The sequence below is a fragment of the Cygnus atratus genome, chromosome 3 (genome assembly GCF_013377495.2).
Source record: "Cygnus atratus isolate AKBS03 ecotype Queensland, Australia chromosome 3, CAtr_DNAZoo_HiC_assembly, whole genome shotgun sequence".
Classification (NCBI taxonomy): domain Eukaryota; kingdom Metazoa; phylum Chordata; class Aves; order Anseriformes; family Anatidae; genus Cygnus; species Cygnus atratus.
This window is the reverse complement of record NC_066364.1, coordinates 67981769-68001918: the sequence shown is the minus strand read 5'-3', so window position 1 is coordinate 68001918 and position 20150 is coordinate 67981769. Positions and strand designations below refer to the sequence as shown.

Below are 20150 nucleotides of genomic sequence, written 5' to 3'. Positions count from 1 at the left end.
CCTAACGTGAAATATCACTGCTTTAGCACACAGAAGCCTTACGAATAAATATTCACTGGTGTCTGTGAAGTACCTAGTTGTAATGAAGAATACTATTGAAAATCACATGTGGAATATCAGTAACACTGTTTTCTGAGCAGGCTTGAATAAGTAAGACATGAGGCTACATATGAATAAGGGTGAAAACATGCAAAAGATGAATAGGTGCACAGTCACCTACTGAGTATAATTTTGGAAACTAACAATGATATTACTAACCAGTGTTTGAAATTGAACAAAAATAATGTTTCACAGGCTTGTTAATCATGCATACCTAGTGTTTTTCTTGGGAAAAACAAAACAAAATGGCATGGATATATTTCCATTTCAGTCCTTACATGGAATTGTATGTTCATTTACTTTTCTTTCATTTAATAGGTAGATAAGGGATGACTGCACAGAAACAAGGAATTAATGCACTATTTGAGATATGACCCGTGGTTCCTTGTATCCCTTACTTAGGATGAAGGATTTTCCTGGTTTTATTTCAGCAAAGCACTGAGGGTCTTACTCTTCAGAGGGAGAGATGTGTTCAGTACAAAAGCCAGTCCATTAAAAATATTAATTGCTCTCTGTACCTCTTTTTTTGAAATCATTTAAGAAAATTACTAGGGCCAAGAGTGTATTTTCAAAAATAACTAAAACATTGCTGAACATCTAGCACCAGCTTCTTTTTTATTCATTGAATGGCAACATTATGTACTAATAGCTTCATGCTGTTTTCATGTATGACCCATTTTCTGACTCATACATGCCTCATTTCCTCTCTATCTAATTCACTTTATTGTCAACAAATGTTGATCTGTGAGGAAATGGCAAGCGACCTGAAAGCAGTATTGCTTAAGAGGCTGGCCTCATCTCTCTGCTCTCCCTCCAAGTCGTTCCAGAACTAAAACTTGGAAGAGTTAAGCTAAATGTGTTGTCTTGATTATGACAGGACACATATAGTGAGAAATAAGTGAGGACAGGTCTCCAGCAGCTCAGGATCATGACTTTAGCCAAGAGGCATGTTTAAGTCACACAGCAAACTAAAATGAATAGAAACTGCAGGTGGTAGACAGGTAGACCTGTCACCATATTATTTGGGAAAAATCTCCTTGTCCCAGAGAAATTACCAGGTCTGCATCTGCCTTCTCAATCCTTTTATGATGACATCAATGGACTTTTTATTTTATTTTATTTTATTTTATTTTATTTTATTTTATTTTATTTTATTTTTAAAGATATGGCCTGTGTCATATGGCCAATTCTGAATCCAAGATTAAGAATCAGAGATTTCATTGTAGCTTTAACTGTCTGAGCATGAGAGATATTCAAGACTGCTTTTGTGAGAAGTGAGACTCCTAAAAAGGTATAATGCTAGAAATATGTTAGTCCAACATATTCCAAACTGAAATAAAAAAAAAAGAAATTTAGATCTATTGAAAAGAAAGTTGGATATTTCAGTCCTTAGTAAATGAAATCACTAGCTTTACTCTACACCCCAGTCATCTCAGCATACCTGAGGAATAGGGGTTTATATACTATATATTGTGAATTATTAAATGGGAATCTATAGAGAAATGTTTACAACAGGTATTTCTGCAACAGGGAGATGTACAGAGTATGCCATCCAGGATTTTTTTGTCTGTGTTAGGCTATATGCTAAAATTGTCATGGGAAACAATCAATTAAAGAGCTACTTTTAGTCCTTAGGTATCTACTTTGATACTATCAGCACTCTCAATCTCTTATCTTCCTGTTTAGCCCTTGGATATTCTGAGGACATGAGATACTATGTTTCTATCATTAGACATGTACATAGCTGCTGCGTGGAATGAACAGTCTTCCACAAGGTGATGCGGTAAAAATCAATTTATATTTGCAATCAGAGGATCTGAGATCACTTTGAAGTTTTTTACAGATTCAGATACACACAAAATCAGACTAATATTAGGTCAGCTGCAGTCTAATATTGAACTGAATTAACACTCTACTAGAAAAAGAGCAATTCCTATTAAATATGATTTTGCATAGTAGATAAGCCCATTTAATCTGTATTTTTTACCTAAATTAATTAATGTGAGGTAATTAATAAATTATGAGCATATATTCCATCCATAACAAAAGACTGAACTGCTGTAATTCAGTAATTTAGCAAGGATACTTTATTACATCCTTGTAGTTACTCCAGAGTATTTTTAAGTGGAATAGATGGATTCTGAAGGACAAAAAAAATTGCATTGAAAAAAATTTTGTTGCTAAACTTTAAATAATATTTATTTATTTATTTATTTATTAATAACACCTTAAACTCTTAGGAAAAAAACCTGAGGCCAATTTTATTTCCTGTCTGAGAATATATATCGAGGGGTTTAGCTGAATTCCAACTGATGAGTTCTAACAACTGTCTCCTGTCACCCTGAACTCAACCCAAACCATTTGTTGGAAGGCCCACTGAGTATGAATCAATTCTAAACCAAAACCTATGTGCAGGTACCTATTATTACACTGTAAGTTCAACTAAGATTTGATGGTCCTTAGCAAGAATCTGTTCTGTATGGCAGATTTTGTGCATACTCAGAGGTCTCTATCATATAAGGGGTGAGATGCTCTTTCTCTCTCTTCTTCTATGTCTTTTTCTCACCTCCTGACTCACTAGCATGTATAGCAGCATGTCTTCTTATAAGCCCCATGATGGAGAGCTACTTACCTTTTCTTGTGCCTGCTGCTGTGTGTACACCTGCACTGTTTAATTCCTCTGGGATGTGTGCTCAAGCACATGGAACTGGAGTTGATCTCTTGTGCTAGGAGTGCAAATGGTTTTCCACATTTTATCAGCAAGTGAGAGCAATAATCAAGAATATGGCTTATGTGGCTTTTTTCTTTTGAATCTTTTTATGCTTTTGAATTTCTTATAAAGATGTGCTTTTTAAATATTTTGAATATAGAGACCATTTGTAAATGAAGCTTTAATTTTGGTCATCTTTGTACCACATTAAGCCAAGATGAGAGCTTGGGGTTGTGTTGTAACCTGTTGCTCATTCAGGTCATTTTCTAGAATAGTAACATCTGGAATCTGGGGTCTTGAAAACTTTTGGGACTAATTTGGTCATAAGAATTGCAAAATCTGTTAGGCTGCTTTAAAGGCAGGTGACTTATAGCTGTTGGCTGCTGCTCAGTCCCAACATCACAAGTGCAACAAATAGAAGTTGAAGTTGAAACCTGTTTTTTTTTTTTCCTTTTTTTTTTTTTTTTCTTCTCTTATTTATAAGAAGCATGCATATTTGGGAAAAAAATTCAGTAGGTGTTCCTTGTGTCTAGTACACTGCTGTTATGTGTGTCCCTTGTGAGCAGCTAATATGTTTATAAATGTCACAACAAGTGTGTGACTGCTGTGTCCATAATATTGTACATGTTATTCTACATGCTTTTGTCTATCTAATAGACTTGTTCCTTCCTTTGTAATTTATAGGGCAGGGAGCAATTACTGTCTACCATCAATAAAAAGTGGGAAGATTAATGAGGTGCTATGTTGTGGCACTTCTGAGGCATTTGCGTTTATTCTCTGCTACTATGAGGAATAAGAAATGACACAAACAGATGACGTATTTACCAAACAAAATGCAACTTCTTAATGTCTTGCAAAGAAATTATCACCAACACAAAGGGCAATAGTATGGATTTCTCACAGGCTTGATTTCTCACACACTGATGCATGTTACCCAAACTATGTTACCCAAACTGACAGCTGGCAGTTTTGCAAACACATATTATGTGCAGTTGGCTACGTATGTTCTACATTTCATAAGCCGTATGCTCTTTGCTTACTATTGATTGAACAGTCAGTTTATGCACATATATCTATGGAAATAAGCTCAATTAATAAATTAGCTACTTTGGGTTAATTTAGATAATGTAGGTATGTAAAAATTTCTATATATACTATTCAATTATCAGTGATGATTGAGATACCCATACACAAAGTAAAACAGATCAGATCTGCAGTCTGCATGCAGGAAAGGGAAGATATAGAGGAATGAGGGAAAGAACACAGTCCATTTTTTTAATCTACTATTCCAATATTTCATACTGTTGTAATATAATCATTAGTATGTTCTAATTGAAAACTGTCACTAGAAGGGACTTTTCCCTGGCACATTTCTGATCATGATTCCCCTGAGTAACAAGCCAATATGACCACACAGTTGGGCCCCTTCTCTCTTCACCCTGCATTTTTTGGCCTCCTTTCTTGGCTCAAGTTTTATGACTGTGTTGAATAGAATTGATTTACTTTTAGTGTCTGTGGCCAGAAATGGAGGGAGAGCAAGACTATCCAGTTTGACAGCAGTTTACAGTTACTGCTTCTTGAACATAAAATAAAATGACAGCCTTTAGAGCCCTTAACACCAAATTTTCAGAAGTGGTTCCTAGGGAATACTAAGGGGGTGCTGAATACTTAACAACTATCCTTGAAGGGAAGGAAAGCTGTAGGATCTAAGAAATTTGAAATCACTTTAAAAAACAGTTCGGTGGGGGTGTCTCAAATTGTATCCTTTATATGACAAAGTGTTCAAGATCTATTTCTTATTAATTTTATTTTCTTATTTTTATACTTTCAGCTGTATTTCTAGCATATGTAAATTTCTGTTTCCAGAGATCCTCTATGACAAATGTCTTAGATAAGTTATGTTTTATTTCATTGTGGGTCAACATGGCCTGGCCTTACGGCCCTGTTGCACACATGTAACAACTAGGCTTTGCTAGCACACTCATAACTACTAGGCTATACATATCTCTGCCAGACTTCAGTGCTCTGTTTCGAAGTCCAATCTGTTTATCACATGGTTTACTGTTCATTAATTTTCAAATAATGAATTGGCATGCAGAGTTGAATTCAGCACTTCCCAGAGGACTAGTATGAGTCAAGTACCTCAGCTGGAGCAATGTTTCCTTGCAAGCTTCCCCAGTTTTGTGAGGCATCATACTTCTGTGCATCCATTCTGCCTCCACTTTGAATGAAAGGACAAACTGCTTCTTCCCCTACTAGGGTCCAGACCTCTTGACAAAATTTGTTACTCATTTTTCTTAACTACGGAAGTAGGCTATGTAACAAGCTAGAAGGCATGGGTATTTTGTTGGCCTGATAGCTCAGCTCTGTAGGTGGGATACAGCCCTTGTATGCAATGGTTGGTAGGTATGACATGTTTTCAGACTGGCTGTTTGTTTGCCTTCTGTCAGGCTTTTGTCACCTGTCCTGTGATTGGTAGTACTCAACCATATGCACATCATCTACTTTTGTCCCAACTGTTACACTTGTTATGCTTTCAAGCATCCAAGAGATTAGTCATATATGAATTTCTGGGAAACATAATGCTTGCAGAGGGGCATCAGCTAGGACTGATGCCTCTGTCTTTTAGATTGTCAGGCCAGTATTGCACCACAACATGCATTTTTTCAGTCCTTTGCTGGCTTTCATCCGCTGCTGATGTTGCAGGCTAGCCATGGTCTGCAAGTTGGTCAGTCTGCTCCTATGACTAGGATCATACAGGTCCAATATACAAATAATTTGTTTTGGTGAAACTGACTTAAGCACAAATGGGTCTGTACATTTAGGAATTATTTTTACTTTCACTGGGAACTAGATTGTGCACCGTTAGTCCAAAGAGTACAGGGGGTGGGTTCCAATTTTTTTTTTTTTTTTCCCATAGTATCATTGTATCACAGAATGGTTTGGGCTGGAAGGGACTTTAAAGACCACCCAGTTCCACCCCCACCCACCATGGGTAGGGACACTTCCAACTAGATCGGGTTGGTCAAAACCCCATCCATCCTGGCCCTCATCACCTCTAGGGATAGGTCATCCACAATGTCTCTGGGCAACTTGTTCCAGTGCTTCACGGCCCTCTGAGTAAAGAATTTTCTCCTAACATCTAATCTAAATCTCCCCTCTTTTAGTTTAAAACTGTTGTGCCTTGTCCTATCATTATCTGTCTGTGTAAAAAGTTGCTCTCCAGCAACTTGGGCACAAGCATGGAGCTGTGGATAAATCATGTCTTCTGGGGCAAATACAGAAGCATTTTCACATATAGGTGTCAGCTATGCCTTTTGCGTAGATTTTTCCAAAGTGGCCCAGCACCTTTCTTGCTGCCTATGTCATGTCATCGTGAGGCTTGGGACCTCCGTTTAGTGTTTTTCCTTTATTCTTCATAGTAGCTGGCACCGGGTGTTGTAGATGGCTTGGTTGGTAAGCTCTTCCTCAATGCTTTACATCAGTTAGTTCAAGAGGTCTGCATGCACTTTGAAGAACTTAAAAGCACTACTTCAGGTAGTCCTTTATTTTATCAAGGTTTATTTTCCTGTGGCCCAGAGCCCTCTAATTTATTTATTGGGCTCATATGTGGCTATAACAGTGGTTAATTTCAGAAGTTCATTTGCAAATGATTTGTACACCTTAAAGTTATATTCTGAGTTTAAAACATCATTTTAAGAAAAACTGGTATTTGAAATGATAGGAATTTAGACTGGAATTTTAAAACAGTGTTATCTAAATTGTAATGTGTTATACAATCTGCATTCTTATTTGACATATCATTTTTGAAGTTGGTGTGATAGAGAACTTTTATATCCCTCAAGTGTTTTTCTCTAAAAATGTCCCATTTAATGTTGTCATAGAAAGATTGTCACAGGAATTTAAAGAAGGTCTGGGTAATTGGTTAAACTACAATGTAATTGTGTGCATCTGAAATATTTGGAAAAAAGGCTTGCCCAAGAATAAAAAGAACACATGAGCCCATGAAATCCCTATAAAGGCATGGTAAAGGGAGATTTATGACTGATTCTTGTGTTTTTGCTGGCATTTAGCTTTGAAATGGTCTGGAGGTAAGTGTAGGAATCTGACAGAATTTCCTGAAACACTCTTTTCTGATCTATTAAGTGCATTTAACTTTTTCTCTTCAGATGCTAGGATTGTGGTAGTTCATTTAAACATTAGAAAGGAAACAAAAAATGAGTGTAGCGAATGAGTAATTCTGAAGAAAGTTTGCTTAGGAACAGTGAAACTCAGAGAGAAGATTTGTTTTGGATGATGTGTTATTTTTATATTAAAGGCTGCACTTCAGCTTTTTCTTAAAAGCCATATTTTAATTATAAGAATTATATAAGAAATGCAGTAGTACAAGTTTTCAGCTTAGTCTGTGAGGCTTGGCATGATTGTAATGGAGACAAAGGTGACCAGATATTTCTAGATGTGTGAAAGCAGCAGAAGATAAACTCCAGAGATAGTCTGCTGAACCTTTTTTTTTTCCCATGCTTCCAGCTTTTCAAACATATTTTATTCTTCAGATTGTTTACACTAAAGTGAGATGTCCTTTCCCTCTCAGACTTTTTGCCCATCTGACCTTCCACTTTGACATAGCTCTGCACACAGCTGATTACCACACTCAGGCCCCTGTCACTTCTGTCCCCAGAGCCACACCGCCACACAACTCAGTATTGCTGCCAGAAAATCAGATCTGTGCAGTGCCCTGAGGCACTCTGTCTGTCAGTAGCTTCTTCATAAAATTTGGCATGCTTTTAGGCAGTGGATGAAGGTATTTCCTCAGATTGTATGACTTGTATGATGTATGACGTATACACCAGAGTCTGTGAGGTTGCTTAATTGAATGAAAGAGAAAATGTCAGAAACAGTGCCCCAACCAAACTGACAGGAGATAGAAATGGGCATAGAAACCCTGAGCAGATTACCTGGTCATTATTTTGGATCCTAGGAAATTGGATCAAAATATGTATTTTAAAGGTACTATTCCTTAACGAGTAGGAGGATGCTCAGGGATCATAGATTAAAAAGATATACCAAAACAATAATTTGCAGAGAATTTAATCCAACAAAAAAAAAAGTACCATTCATTTTTAAATAAGCATATAGTATCTGCCCATTGTTAAAAGTAGCAGAAATATGTCTATGGACCACTTGAAATTGAAGTATATAAGAGAACATATTTATAGTGCTGCTTACTGGAATAGAAGCTGAAACATTAAACATTTCTGAAATTCACTAAGGCCCAGCATTGAGGAAGGAGAAATCTAATGTACGAGTACAATAACTGGGGAATTACTGACTAGGGAAGAGTATTGCAGTAAAATATCTAAGGGTTAGAGAGGATCATAAACTAAATACAAGTCAAGGGAGTAGTTGTATGCAGGAAAGGCAAATTTTATTCTGTTAACACCAAAACAGATGAAGAGGTAAATATGCTGTTTTAGGAGAGACTGGCAAAGCCTCTTTCAGAGGCTTTCATGTCCACTCAGATGCAAGTGCAGTCCCAATGAGAGAGCAAGAGGACGGGAGGATTAGAGAGGAGAATCTGTGGAGGCAGAGATGTGGCAGGAATCCTGGGAAGGGAAGATTTGTATTGAGAGGGCAGCGACCGAGTTGTTCTCCAGGCTAACTGGAAATAGCTGAGGACAAACAAGCTTAAGTTCCAGCAGAGAGGGTGTAGGCTGCACATTAGGCAGTGAAGCTCCAAACAGACACAGAGAGGCTTATTTATTGGAAAGGTTGTAAAGACAAGTTAAAACAAGTACCTGTGGGGCAGGTCTAGATATACAGTCTTTTAAGGGATATTCTGCCCCTGCTTTACCAAATGCTAGTATACAGTGATTGCAGGGTTTGTAATTTCTGTATGTCTATTTATGTTTTCACATCAAGACCGCAGTGCAGTTTGACAGCTGGTAGAAACTCTGGCATGTGGTTGAAATTGCAAAACTGTCCCTCTCAATGCATCTGTAGATTTATTTATTATTATTATTATTTTTTTGCATATCATATAAATGTCTATTTCCTTTTGAATGTATATTTAATGAAAAGGAATGTTTTGGTGTTTGAAACACCATAGCATTTTTCTGTCAAAACTTCTAAGAATTTGTATGTCTGCCAAATGAAAGTCCTATGGAAAATATTTTTTTTCCTTGAAAATTGAAAAAGATTAATTTTATTCTCTGAACTTTGCAGGAAGTGGATTTCTTTGTTGATTTCAATAGTTTTCAAAACATAAAAACACAGCATTTTTCTTATTTCAGAACTGAAATACTGGGGGGGGGGGGGGTAAGGAGAAATGTTATGTCATTTATCAAATATTGTGGCTATTATGACATCTCTCAATTGGTTCTTTAAAGATATGGTTCTGGTTGCCATTTATCCCAACGGCAAAGTGTCCCGGTGCACAGAACCCTGGGACTCCAATAGGACTGGTTACTTTGATGAGGGCTTGCATTGTAAGTGAGGTAGTCCCAGTCCAGAGGAGAAAACATGTAAGTACAAATCACATAAGGCAAGGCTGTACATGTAAATTAAATTTCATAGTTTTAAAGGTATTATAAATATATATTTTTAATTAAAATATTTTAATTCTGTTTAGACCAACTTGAAACATCGTCCTGTCAGACATTTGTGAAGGGTTTAGAGAGAGGCAGAAGAGTGGAAACTTCCAGCCCAGGACACAAGGAAAATAAATAGTAATGGAGGGGGAAAGGAGAGCTTTGCATGAGGAGCCTGTGGGGAGTCTGGGCATGGGAGAAGTAGCCAGGGGAGTCACTCCAGGCACCAGATGAGAGGAATTTGCTCTTTCTGGACAAGAAGGCTGATACTGGAATGAAAAGGTAGAGGTAAGTGTAAGAATGGGAAAAGAGGAGCTCAGTAGATCAGGCAAGAGTGTTTGAAAAAAGAACAGCTGCAGAAGGACTAGGCAGACATGGTCACTGGCAGCAATGCCATACGCCTCTGTGTATTCTCTATATTTTACTTCATCTAACCTGAAGCAGTGTCACTATTCACAACTGTTAGCAAATATCACTGGCATCCTTCCTCTGCTGCTCGGGTAGTGAGTGAGAGTCATCTCTTGCTGTTGCCTCCTGCATTAAGGCAAGTGAGAGGTACGCCAGTATGTTCCAGACCTGCTATCTGTGACTTTAAACACGAAGCAAAAGGATACTTTTTTTTTTTTTTCTCTCAATGTCCTCTTCAGAAGGTGAGAAGCTGCACACAGAAAAAACAGTTTGCAACATGTATTTTTAATAATAATAATAAGTCCAAATTGAAAGGATCTGTGCAAATCTTATTTCATCAACTTTGTGCTTCCACTTTCTGATATGATTATTATTATAATGTTCATAATTACAGGATAATCATAAGTGAACAACTACCTCAGCATAAGAAAAAGATCAACTCTGGAATGTATCATACTTATATAGTGAAATATGACACTGTTTGTAAATTCTCTACTCCTTTCTCACAATTACCAGTAACTAAAAAAAGGAATGAGACAAAAATTCCAACTATTATTATGTGAAGGCAGCTGATTGCTGGCCTGAAGAACTGAATTCTTTGTCTAACTCTGCCACAAATCCTTCTGTGAAGTTTAGAAATATTTTAAATCAAATTCTTCACAGGTAGTCTTATGTTGTATTGTAATTTTCTTTGTGCTGAATGGAAGTCCTACAGTCTGATTTATGTAAGAGTTAAACATTTACCATTGCAGCTGCAGACAAGGGAAGTAGCACTTTGAACACATAAAATGCTATTTAATGGTGGGTACTTAAAATCTCAGGTTTGCATATGACTCTGTATATACTTTTGACCTTAATCTCTCTCACCCTCATTTTTCATCCTTTCAACTCACAGAAGTATTGAAAAAAGTACATTCATTAGCAGTTGTCAAACACTCAAATGCTACAGTGGTGTGGAAATACTGGACAGAAATTATTTCTGATGTTATAGTTGAATTCAGATGGTGTGCTGATAGTAAGGCACCAGACGCTGAGTGGTTAGGAAAAAAACAAAGGCAGAATAGCTGCTCATTTAATAAATACTCTCCAGTGCACTGATGAATTGTTGCCCCATGAAAAGTATGTTCATATAATTAAAGATAATATAAATATGTACAGGAGGGATAAATGTAGGTTTCAGTTGTGTTTGCAAGGTGCAGTTCAGCTATATGCTATATTTAAAATCCTAATCTTCCTTGAATGTATATTGCCTTAAAGTACATGTGCGGGTCTTTCTGCAGTCACCTTATGTACAGCAAGAAATTATTAGCATTCTGTTTATAAGAAAAAACAAACAAACAGAAAATTGCCAATGCTTCAGGACTGTTTGAGTTCTGGACTGCTCTGTGACATACAGCTACAACACCACTCTTCACTTAAGACTAATGAAAATGACCCTGTGAGTTTTAGTTTAGATTCCAACAGCACTGAGAAATAGAGTGAAACAGAACTAATTTCTCACTGTTTACAAGATCTAGATCCATTTTAGCTTATTCCAAAGATTTTGTTTTGTTTTGTTTTGGTTTTGGTAGGAATTCAAATTTCAGGCCTGTTGAACAGTCAAATAGATCGAGTGCCTTCCCCTTTTAAAGAATCGCCCCACCACCACCCCCAAGGAAACTGTCTACATTGTTCAGAAAAATTGGACAAACTTCTCTGTTAGTCAAGGGGATCAACTGCAAAATAGTTAGCTTACATTTCTAAAACATGGAACACCAATCCTGGGAATGAGAATATGGGAAAATTAAATATTGAAAACATCCAAATTCAGGCATTAAGCATCTGAACGGGCTCCTTGACTCTGCCATCAACTGAAACCCTGGAAAGTGTGGCTGGAGATGCCACGGACTGCACGGTGACTGTGCATAGGCACGCCTCACTAGATTTTAATGCAGTCTGAAGATATTAGTGGTAGATCTGAGAAAAAAAAAGTAAAAAGTGAAGGTTTAAGGGACTGAAAGGATGCTAAAATTGACTTTTGCAAATACCCTTAGATAAATGTAGGATAATTTTTTTCAGACATGAAATCATAAATTTTGGCACATCCAAATACAGTACTTCAGTCACTCACTTTAAAATTAACGTGACTTAAGGATGAAGAAAGAGGATTAAACCAATACCAAAGGAAATGTTTGATTTCATTGAATAAGCAGTTTTGATGACCTAATAAGATATGCTTTTGTTTTTACGTTCAGAGACCTTGTCTGCAACAGTACCATTTGCTGGACAATACCAAAATATTTTTCCTGTCATTTTAGTTTAGCCATCAAATCAAAGCATTGATTTGCAATCCTTACAGAGACCTGAATTTCATTCTGATCCTTCTCACTCTATAGCTTATTTTTTTCACCTGGAAACAGAGATATTAATTTGAAGATGATCAGGGAATAATAACCTGAGGCTAATGGAGAAGAAAAGCTTGCAAGTATATTAGTTAACTAAACCAGGCTAGGACACAGGCATGGGCATCAACATGACGTCTCTCACCACTTAATAGTTTCACATTCACGGAGGGGGGGTTGGCCTGGCTGAATAACCTTCCCTCAGGTCATGGCTCAGGTCAGAGCTATGCAGAAGTCTTCCCCCTTGGCAGCATAGAAGAAATCATCCTGTTTTGGGGAAGCCATGGACTAGGAACTGGCCAAACTTTATCACCAGTGGAGGCTCAGACAAAGATTGCTGCTGGTTCCAGGTCCTGTTGCTAGAACCCAACCTCACTGCTGTAACCCATCACACGCCAACAATGGTCTGGTTTGGGGCCACCTCCCGAGGTCCTGTGTAACCTAACATATCCTGTGATTCCATGTCTGATACTTAACTCCACGTGACACCTCTTTTTCTCCCTCTCTCCTCCTCCCCTCCCCCACCTTACTTCCCCTCCATCTTCAAGTTGTATTTAGCTAAATTACAGCCCTAGACATTTGGGGATACTCATTTCAAGCCAACATTTTCATTTGGAAAACATTTTTTTTTCCAGATTCATTGGAGCTATTTTCTGAGAGTACATTTTTGAGGCACTTTATGTGCAATTTTCTGTTTGTATATTTGGTTGTTCCTACTGCAGTACTTCTCCTTGAGATGTCTTTTAAGTATCTTCAAGCATTTAATTCTTGGTAAATAATCTTTTATAAAAATTTTGCACCATATGGAAATTCACATTCTAAAAGCAAGTTAATTAATTTCATACTGAATAACATAATATTGTTAGAATAAGCCCAGTGTGTGGAAAGCATTGTTCCTGCTAGACCTTGGTTGCATTTGAACTGAGCATTGTTTCTGAGGCTTTTTACACTGGGGATTTCTGTCCATTCTGGTAAGAAAAAAAATTAGCATCTGCAGATTAAATTTTCTTGCAGAAAGTAAATTCAGAAAACTAGTCTTTATCAGGGTGTCTCCTTTAACAGCTTAAAAAAATGTCCCCTTAAGAACCTCCCCTCCTATGAAATCTCGTGATTTCACAGAAAGCTGGGTTTATGAATAAATTGGACCTTACCTCACTCTTGGCTGTACTGTGTACTGTGAGTTGGTCTAAATTCATTCTGCCTTCCAGTCAGTGTTATGATGCAAAAAGCGAGTTTACATTACAAAACTTTAATTGCAACATGTACACATTCCTTTTACCTTACAGTCAACATGGGGTTAAAGATCTCTTGGCTGCTTTAGAGTCCTGGATGATCAATGAATGTTTAAAGCAGAATTTTGTTTGCAAACAAATTTACTGAAGAGCAGATTCAATGTGACATAGGTGGAAAACAGAAAAGTGAGCATGGAAGATCTTGTCCTGCTCTGTAGGTTCCGAAGATCTTTCCATTTTATATGTCTGCTGTATTATTACATTTGGAAAAGAGCAGTAAATCATGTGCTCCCTGAGGTTTTTTGCTTTCTAATCTATTCTGTTTTGCTGGGGGCCTTGGATGGAGAGCTTTATCTTCGGTTTTCTTTCTTTTTTGATATATGTTTCTCTTTGTTAAAAATAGTTGACAAGAACTTCTGTTTTTTTTTTGTTGTTGTTTTTATTGTTTGCATAGATTACAAAGGAAATTGTTGAAAAGGTTCTGCTATTGTATTTTGGCAAGGATAGTCTTGCCAAAGTTATTAAAGTTGGGTTGGGTTGTTGCACTATGTTCTCCAGAAGGCTAACCGTTGAAACCTAACTGAAAACTGGATGAAGAGCAGACTGTTATTTTTTGTCAAGACACAGCGTCAGTGGTCTGTGATGTGCACTAGTTAGCAGCTGACTTCCATATGAAATCTGAGATGTTATTTCGATTTAGCAATCTCTGAGTTATTGGGATCCTCTTTTCCCAAAGGGTTGCCTCCTCATATCTTTGAATAAGTACTACAGTTGTGATAACACAAAGTCTATTTATTACCAGGTCTCATTTCCATGGTTTAAATGGAAACGGGTGGCAAGCTGTTATTTCTGGTGAGGATGGGGCTAGGGGGTTTCTAATTTGCTTTCTGCTGTGGTTCACAAGAGCCTGAACATGATGATTTTGCAAGGCCAGTTTGCCTCGGTGTGGTGTTTGAGTGTCATGGATTTTGCTGGGTGTGGGGGTGTGGAAGCTGGCAAGGTCCTTTGGATTTATTTTATTTTGTGAAGATCTGCATCATCAAAAGATTTACACTGGTCTTTCAACATAACGAGTTTGTGAGGAGAAAGGCAATGGACGTCTAAGTCAACTATGAAATGCAGGGGTATTATTGGCAGTCGTGAGCAGTGGTATTATTCCCTTGTTTTTCTGTGATCCCTTGCACCACTGATCCTCTGTGTATTTACAGGAAGCAAACTGTCTTACATGCCTCTGCCTCTAGATTTCTTCTGAAAATATGTCTCTGATTCTGTGACTGACAGTCTGTGGAGTAGACTACCCTCAGGCAGCATGATAAAATACTTTACTACATCTTCTTTGTTACTGTTTATGCAGCTTTTATTTTTTTTTTCTTTTGTATTTTACAGTTTTTTGGGTGACATTTCTTATCCATTCTAGATAGGAGAAGCATTTCGGTTGTTGTTGTTCCGGGAAAATTTTCAGTCATTTTTTATTATTCTTAAACGACATTTTAATAAAAATATATTCGTTAGCCTAGTCTTGATCTGAGTGAAAACAAATAGTTTGAAAAGGTGAGCATTTGAATAATCTGGATGAAGTGATGACTGATATTCTTTGGTATTTCTTTACTCTATTTTGGTTTTACCTATTGGTTGAAGTGTTTTGTTTTGTATCCAGCTAGGATTGCTTCAGAAAGTGGGTGGTGTTGGAAAGGTACTACATGTCCACAGAAATGCACTTTTTTGGAACTTGAGATTTTCTTCATTTTAGCATTTTAATGTCCTTTTTAAAGTTAATTTAAAAGTTAGACTTTTATTTTTATTTCTTATTGATATGAATATTATTTTGGGAACCCTGTCTTATGTAACATGCATATTTGTAGCAGTTTTGAAGAAAAGATCCACATTTATGAATATCTATGAGGTAGTCAGTCATGTATGACTACCACAATAGTTTATTGATGGTAAAATTATATTGACAATTATCTGCTTGCTTGCTCTTTTACTTTAAATCGTAATATTTAAAATATTCTTGTAGTTATACACACCTAAAATATATTTTAAAAAATGCTTCATCTTGGTTAATTTAAATTTGTACTAAAGGGATGGATTAAGTGATCTAGCTGCAGGCAAGAGGGAATGGGGTAGAGAAGATGAGAAACGTCTCTGATCAGTGCTCAGCAGAAAAAAAGAGTCAATTAAGTGAGGCACTGAGATAAAGCAAATTCAAAAGAAGATTTAGATCTGGAGAAAAATAATAAAACTATCTAGGTTTTACAGGTTTGGAAAGGTATTTACATATAATATGTAGGTGTTGCACATATAAAGATTTATTAATGATATGTTTTTCACATTTTAACATCTGAAATAGGCAATGATTTTACCTTTATTATTATTATTATTATTATTATTATTATTATTTTTCCTGCCTACTTTGGTAAACTCATGTTGTCAGATTCTGAGATTCTCTGGTTTTCCAACATCACTAAAACCCAGGGTTGTGCCATGTCAGCATTTCCTCATTTGCAGTTTCTTCCATCTTGCATGGGTCCTAAGGAAAACAAAAATGTTAAAATAAATTTCCAAAATTAGCTGGTATATAAAGTTTGTTAAAGAACTTTTGGTTTAAAAAATGTGGATTTGCTGAATGATGCCAGTAATAGATTGTGCTGTCTAACATGGCACAGCCATTTGTTTCTCCAATAACTGTTATTCATGCAAAACAGTTCAATGCAAGTATATCATATTTTGGGACAGAGAGTACATATAAAAAGTTTCCAGAGGATGGCTGGCAGCTCACATGAGATCATATGGGTGGCTTTGTCTGGTATAAAGCTTTCAGGAGATAGACTGTAGCAGGAGGTTTTGGGGAATTTTGCCTAGATGAAAGAGAACGGTTTAGCGTAAGAGTCATCAGAAAGCTGTAGGGGAGTATTAGTTTCGAGCAGGAGGTGCTGTTGGTGCCAGATGCCTCAGTTCATCAAAACACAGGAAGTTTTGCTGCACTGAAGAAGGGAATATGGCAAATTTAAGTATACATGGAGAAATCTGAAGTAGAGCCCCGTTTTCCTAGATCAAAAACATGTTTGAGAAAAGGTTGGAACCAAGGGGAGATAGGAGACATCTGTTTACTAACCAGCAATTAAAACATGCATGATAAGTGGGTAATTACTGTAAACAGTATGATTCTTCATGCTTTAACTTGTATGATATTGTCACACGCAAATGGATTTGTGTCTTGGACAATTTGTAGTGCAGACTCTTACTGCAAAGCATGTCATGTGAGAGCTGTTTACCTTCCAGGAGCAAACTTAGAGATCACTGCTGTTCCTCTTGGTAATTTCACATCCTCTCATCTCAGAGTCCTGTTTACCAAGCCTGCAGCAACTACCTGTAATAACCTCTTACCAGATGTGAATTGATTGCCATTTATGCTATAGATTTGTTCAGTTTTCATTCAGCATTGCACATACTGCACATGTGGCTCTGTATATTACTAGAACAGAAATTCTTTGGCAAGAGCTTTTAATGCCTTCTGACTTTTCTTGTGGTAAAAACACTTTGTCTTTATATAAATTGCTTTATAATGAGAACAGGAATTATTTTATACCTTTGACAATGTAAGGAAAGTTTTGATTTCTAATTGGGCAATAAGCCTTGAAAATAGCCTTGCAAAAGTGACTTGCAAATTGTCGTGCAAATATTAGGCAATTTTTGCTTTAGATTCTCAGACTCATTACTGATACTGCAGACATGCTGAACCCTTGGGACAGGAGCAGGTACACATTTTTTTTTTTTTTTTTTTTATTTTTGGTGGGGTGGTTGTTCTTTTGTAATATCCTGAGAATAACTGATTACTTTATCAAATAGCATTCTTTTTTTTTTTTTTTTTTTTCTTCAAGGTGCAGTGTCTAATAACATCAGTCTGATTTGTGAGGAATTTCTCTGTATCTTATTAGTTCTTCACTTTTCCAATTAGAATAGAAAGAGATACAAAGATACAAGTTTTTTTTTTTTTTTTTTTTTTTTTTGGAGGGGGGTGTGATCTCTTGTTTCAAAATTAGATGTGCTCTTCTTTCTTTCTCAGTCTTTAGAAGTGGATGAGACCTAACAATGCTGAAAAAATTGTGTGTTTTTTCTTTTTTTTTTTTTTTGCTTTTAACAGGCCAAGCTCTGATAGCAGGCGTCACAGCATCCGAGAGAGGATGTCCAGTACTAATGAGAAAGGGAACCTATCCATGGAGTCCACCAAGGAGACCCGGTACTGTGCTGTGTGCAACGACTATGCTTCAGGCTACCATTATGGGGTCTGGTCTTGTGAGGGCTGCAAAGCTTTTTTCAAAAGGAGTATTCAAGGTAATAAGCTGTTCAAGTGAGTCACCTTAACTGTTTACTCCTGAGGAAGCTAGCTGAGATTGCAGCCTGAGCCCAGGACAATGACATTTATTGGATTTTCATTAGGAGCTACTGTGCTCTCCCATATGTGTTTTGCTCTCTATTTGGTGAATGTTTCTAACAGTTATATATTATGTTGTTATTTAGCCCAAGATTAATGAGGGAAGATTAAAGCTTCTGTGTATTCATCTTGGTTTCTGTATGTCTGACTATGGAGGTAATGAGAAATCTAATTTAAAAATCCATATTGGATCAAGATGATCACTCTTTCAGTCTATGTATATCTCTTTTCTGTGATTAAGTTCCTAACCAAATTTTTTTTTTTTTGTGAATTCCTTGTCAGATGAAGATTAATTCATGTTGGTTAATTTCTTAATCTTAATTCAATGTTCCATTAGCGAAATGGTTCAATCCAAATCTCAGCCACTTGCAGATCTGAGATGTCTTTTGAGACCCAATGTTGAAAGGGAATGTGTCCTTGAAGAAATAATGTTTGCATCTCCCAGTAAAGCAGGGCTTTGAACTATACACAGAATAATATAGTTCACAACCTTGTCATGGCTAAAAGTGTTCTGTGTAAAATGTCCACTGGATTAGAGGACATTAAACAGAAACAGCGTTAATTACTGTGACTAAGATAATTCTTGATTAAAATCCCTGGCCTCTATGGAATGGCTATTTTTTTTTGCTTTGTTCAACACAACTGAGTAAGACCAAAGTGTGATTCTACTGAATATCCTATTCAGTATCTAAGTATTACTGTGAAGATGAATATAAAGCAAATGTCTTCCTTTACAAATAAATGGAAAACTAGCAAAGTGCTGTGCTTTTGTTAGGTTTCTATAGTTTTTTACATTCCCAGGTGATATACACATAGAGAAATTCCTGTAGCTCTTTTTTTGAAGTAAACATAGCAAAAAAACAGTTTTTACCTTATATCACTAGGTGTGATTATTGCCTATTTTGTCGAAAGACTACCGCCGAGTTGGGTTAAATAAGACTTCCAGCATTCAGCTCAAGAACTTTTCCAAGCTTATAGAAAAAAATGAAAGATTGGCTGCAGGGTAGACATTGATGAAATGATTTGAATGTCAGTGATTAGTTAATAGTTACTTGTATTTCTGCTTTTCCAAATTCATCTAGGTGATTTTTAGAAAAGAGTGGTTACAGCCAGAGGTCAATAATAAGCCAGACTGGAGGGAGAAAGGATGAAATGCTTTTTACTTAACATCAGAATGACATATTTAAACTTGTGAGGTAGGGACAACAGTTCCTTCAGTTGAGTGCTTTTTCATTTTAAGTCCCCTGACTGAATCAGAATTATTTCTAGAATTTTGGAATTCTGTACTTGAACTTGAATTGAACTAAGTCATCTTACCCAAAACACCTTCTTTTTAAACAATTTTGTCTTCTTTCCTAGCTTATATTTATCATTTAGATCAATACCAAGTAGACAGAATAAATTGCTTAATTTCGTACCAGTGTAACTTGCTTGTGGGTGACCCATCAACAAAACAAAACTGAAGTATTCTTACGTAAAAGTAAGAGTTAGTTATCAAATAACTGTATGGAACAGATCTTCAGCTTTTGGCCTTTAGAGATGAAGAAATGAGTCTGACTGTTTCACTGAGTTCCATGGCTCTACTCAAAAACTTTGGGTAATTCTGCCCTAGTATCTATGTCTCTATGTGTATAAATCTTACAGTCCTCAACAACAGATCTGTTATCTGTTTGTGCTACGGTACATGCTAATTTGTAAATTTAGTTCTTGCTTCATTTACATACTTAACATAATTTTTAAGTAGGTAGGCTTTAAAAATGTAAAGCTTAAATTTTCAGTGTCCCATAAAATGCTTTTCTTAATTATTAACTCATACTTGCTCTAATTTAAGCCCATTCCTTCTTGCCCTATTCCTCATGAACATGAAGAAAGTTTACTGTAACAACCTTTTACATAGTTGAAGACTGTTATCATATCTTTCCTGAGTCTTCTAGTCTTTTTTTTTTTTTTTTTAGACTAAACAAACACAATCCTTTTTGCAGAACATGTTTTCTAGACTTCTGATCCCATTTGTTACACTCCTCTGAACTTTCTCCAGTTGATCCACATCTTTTTTTGGACAACAGCTGTCATAAGAAGTGACATCCACTAATATCAAAAAAATAATCCAAGGATTTGAATACTTGTGAGAGAATTGTGATCTTTTGATCACAGATGATATAAAAAGCCCTCTAAAGGGATTTTAAAGTCATATGTGCCCGGTCTTGATGAACTAAAGGAGTTTTTGAATTTCCTACAGGATTTGGAAAAGATGTCTGCTTTGGCAATTACATATTCTCATTGGATGTGTATCCAATT

General features: G+C 36.5%; 1 protein-coding gene across 1 annotated transcript in view; it reads left to right on the top strand.

Annotated features, from left to right (window-relative positions):
- Window positions 1-20150, top strand: part of ESR1 (estrogen receptor 1) — a 168259-nt gene that overhangs the window by 64621 nt on the left and 83488 nt on the right. Inside the window, exon 3 of the mRNA XM_035538970.2 lies at window positions 17562-17752. Coding sequence (XP_035394863.2) covers window positions 17562-17752 — 191 coding nt within the window. The remainder of the gene's footprint in view (window positions 1-17561; window positions 17753-20150) is intronic.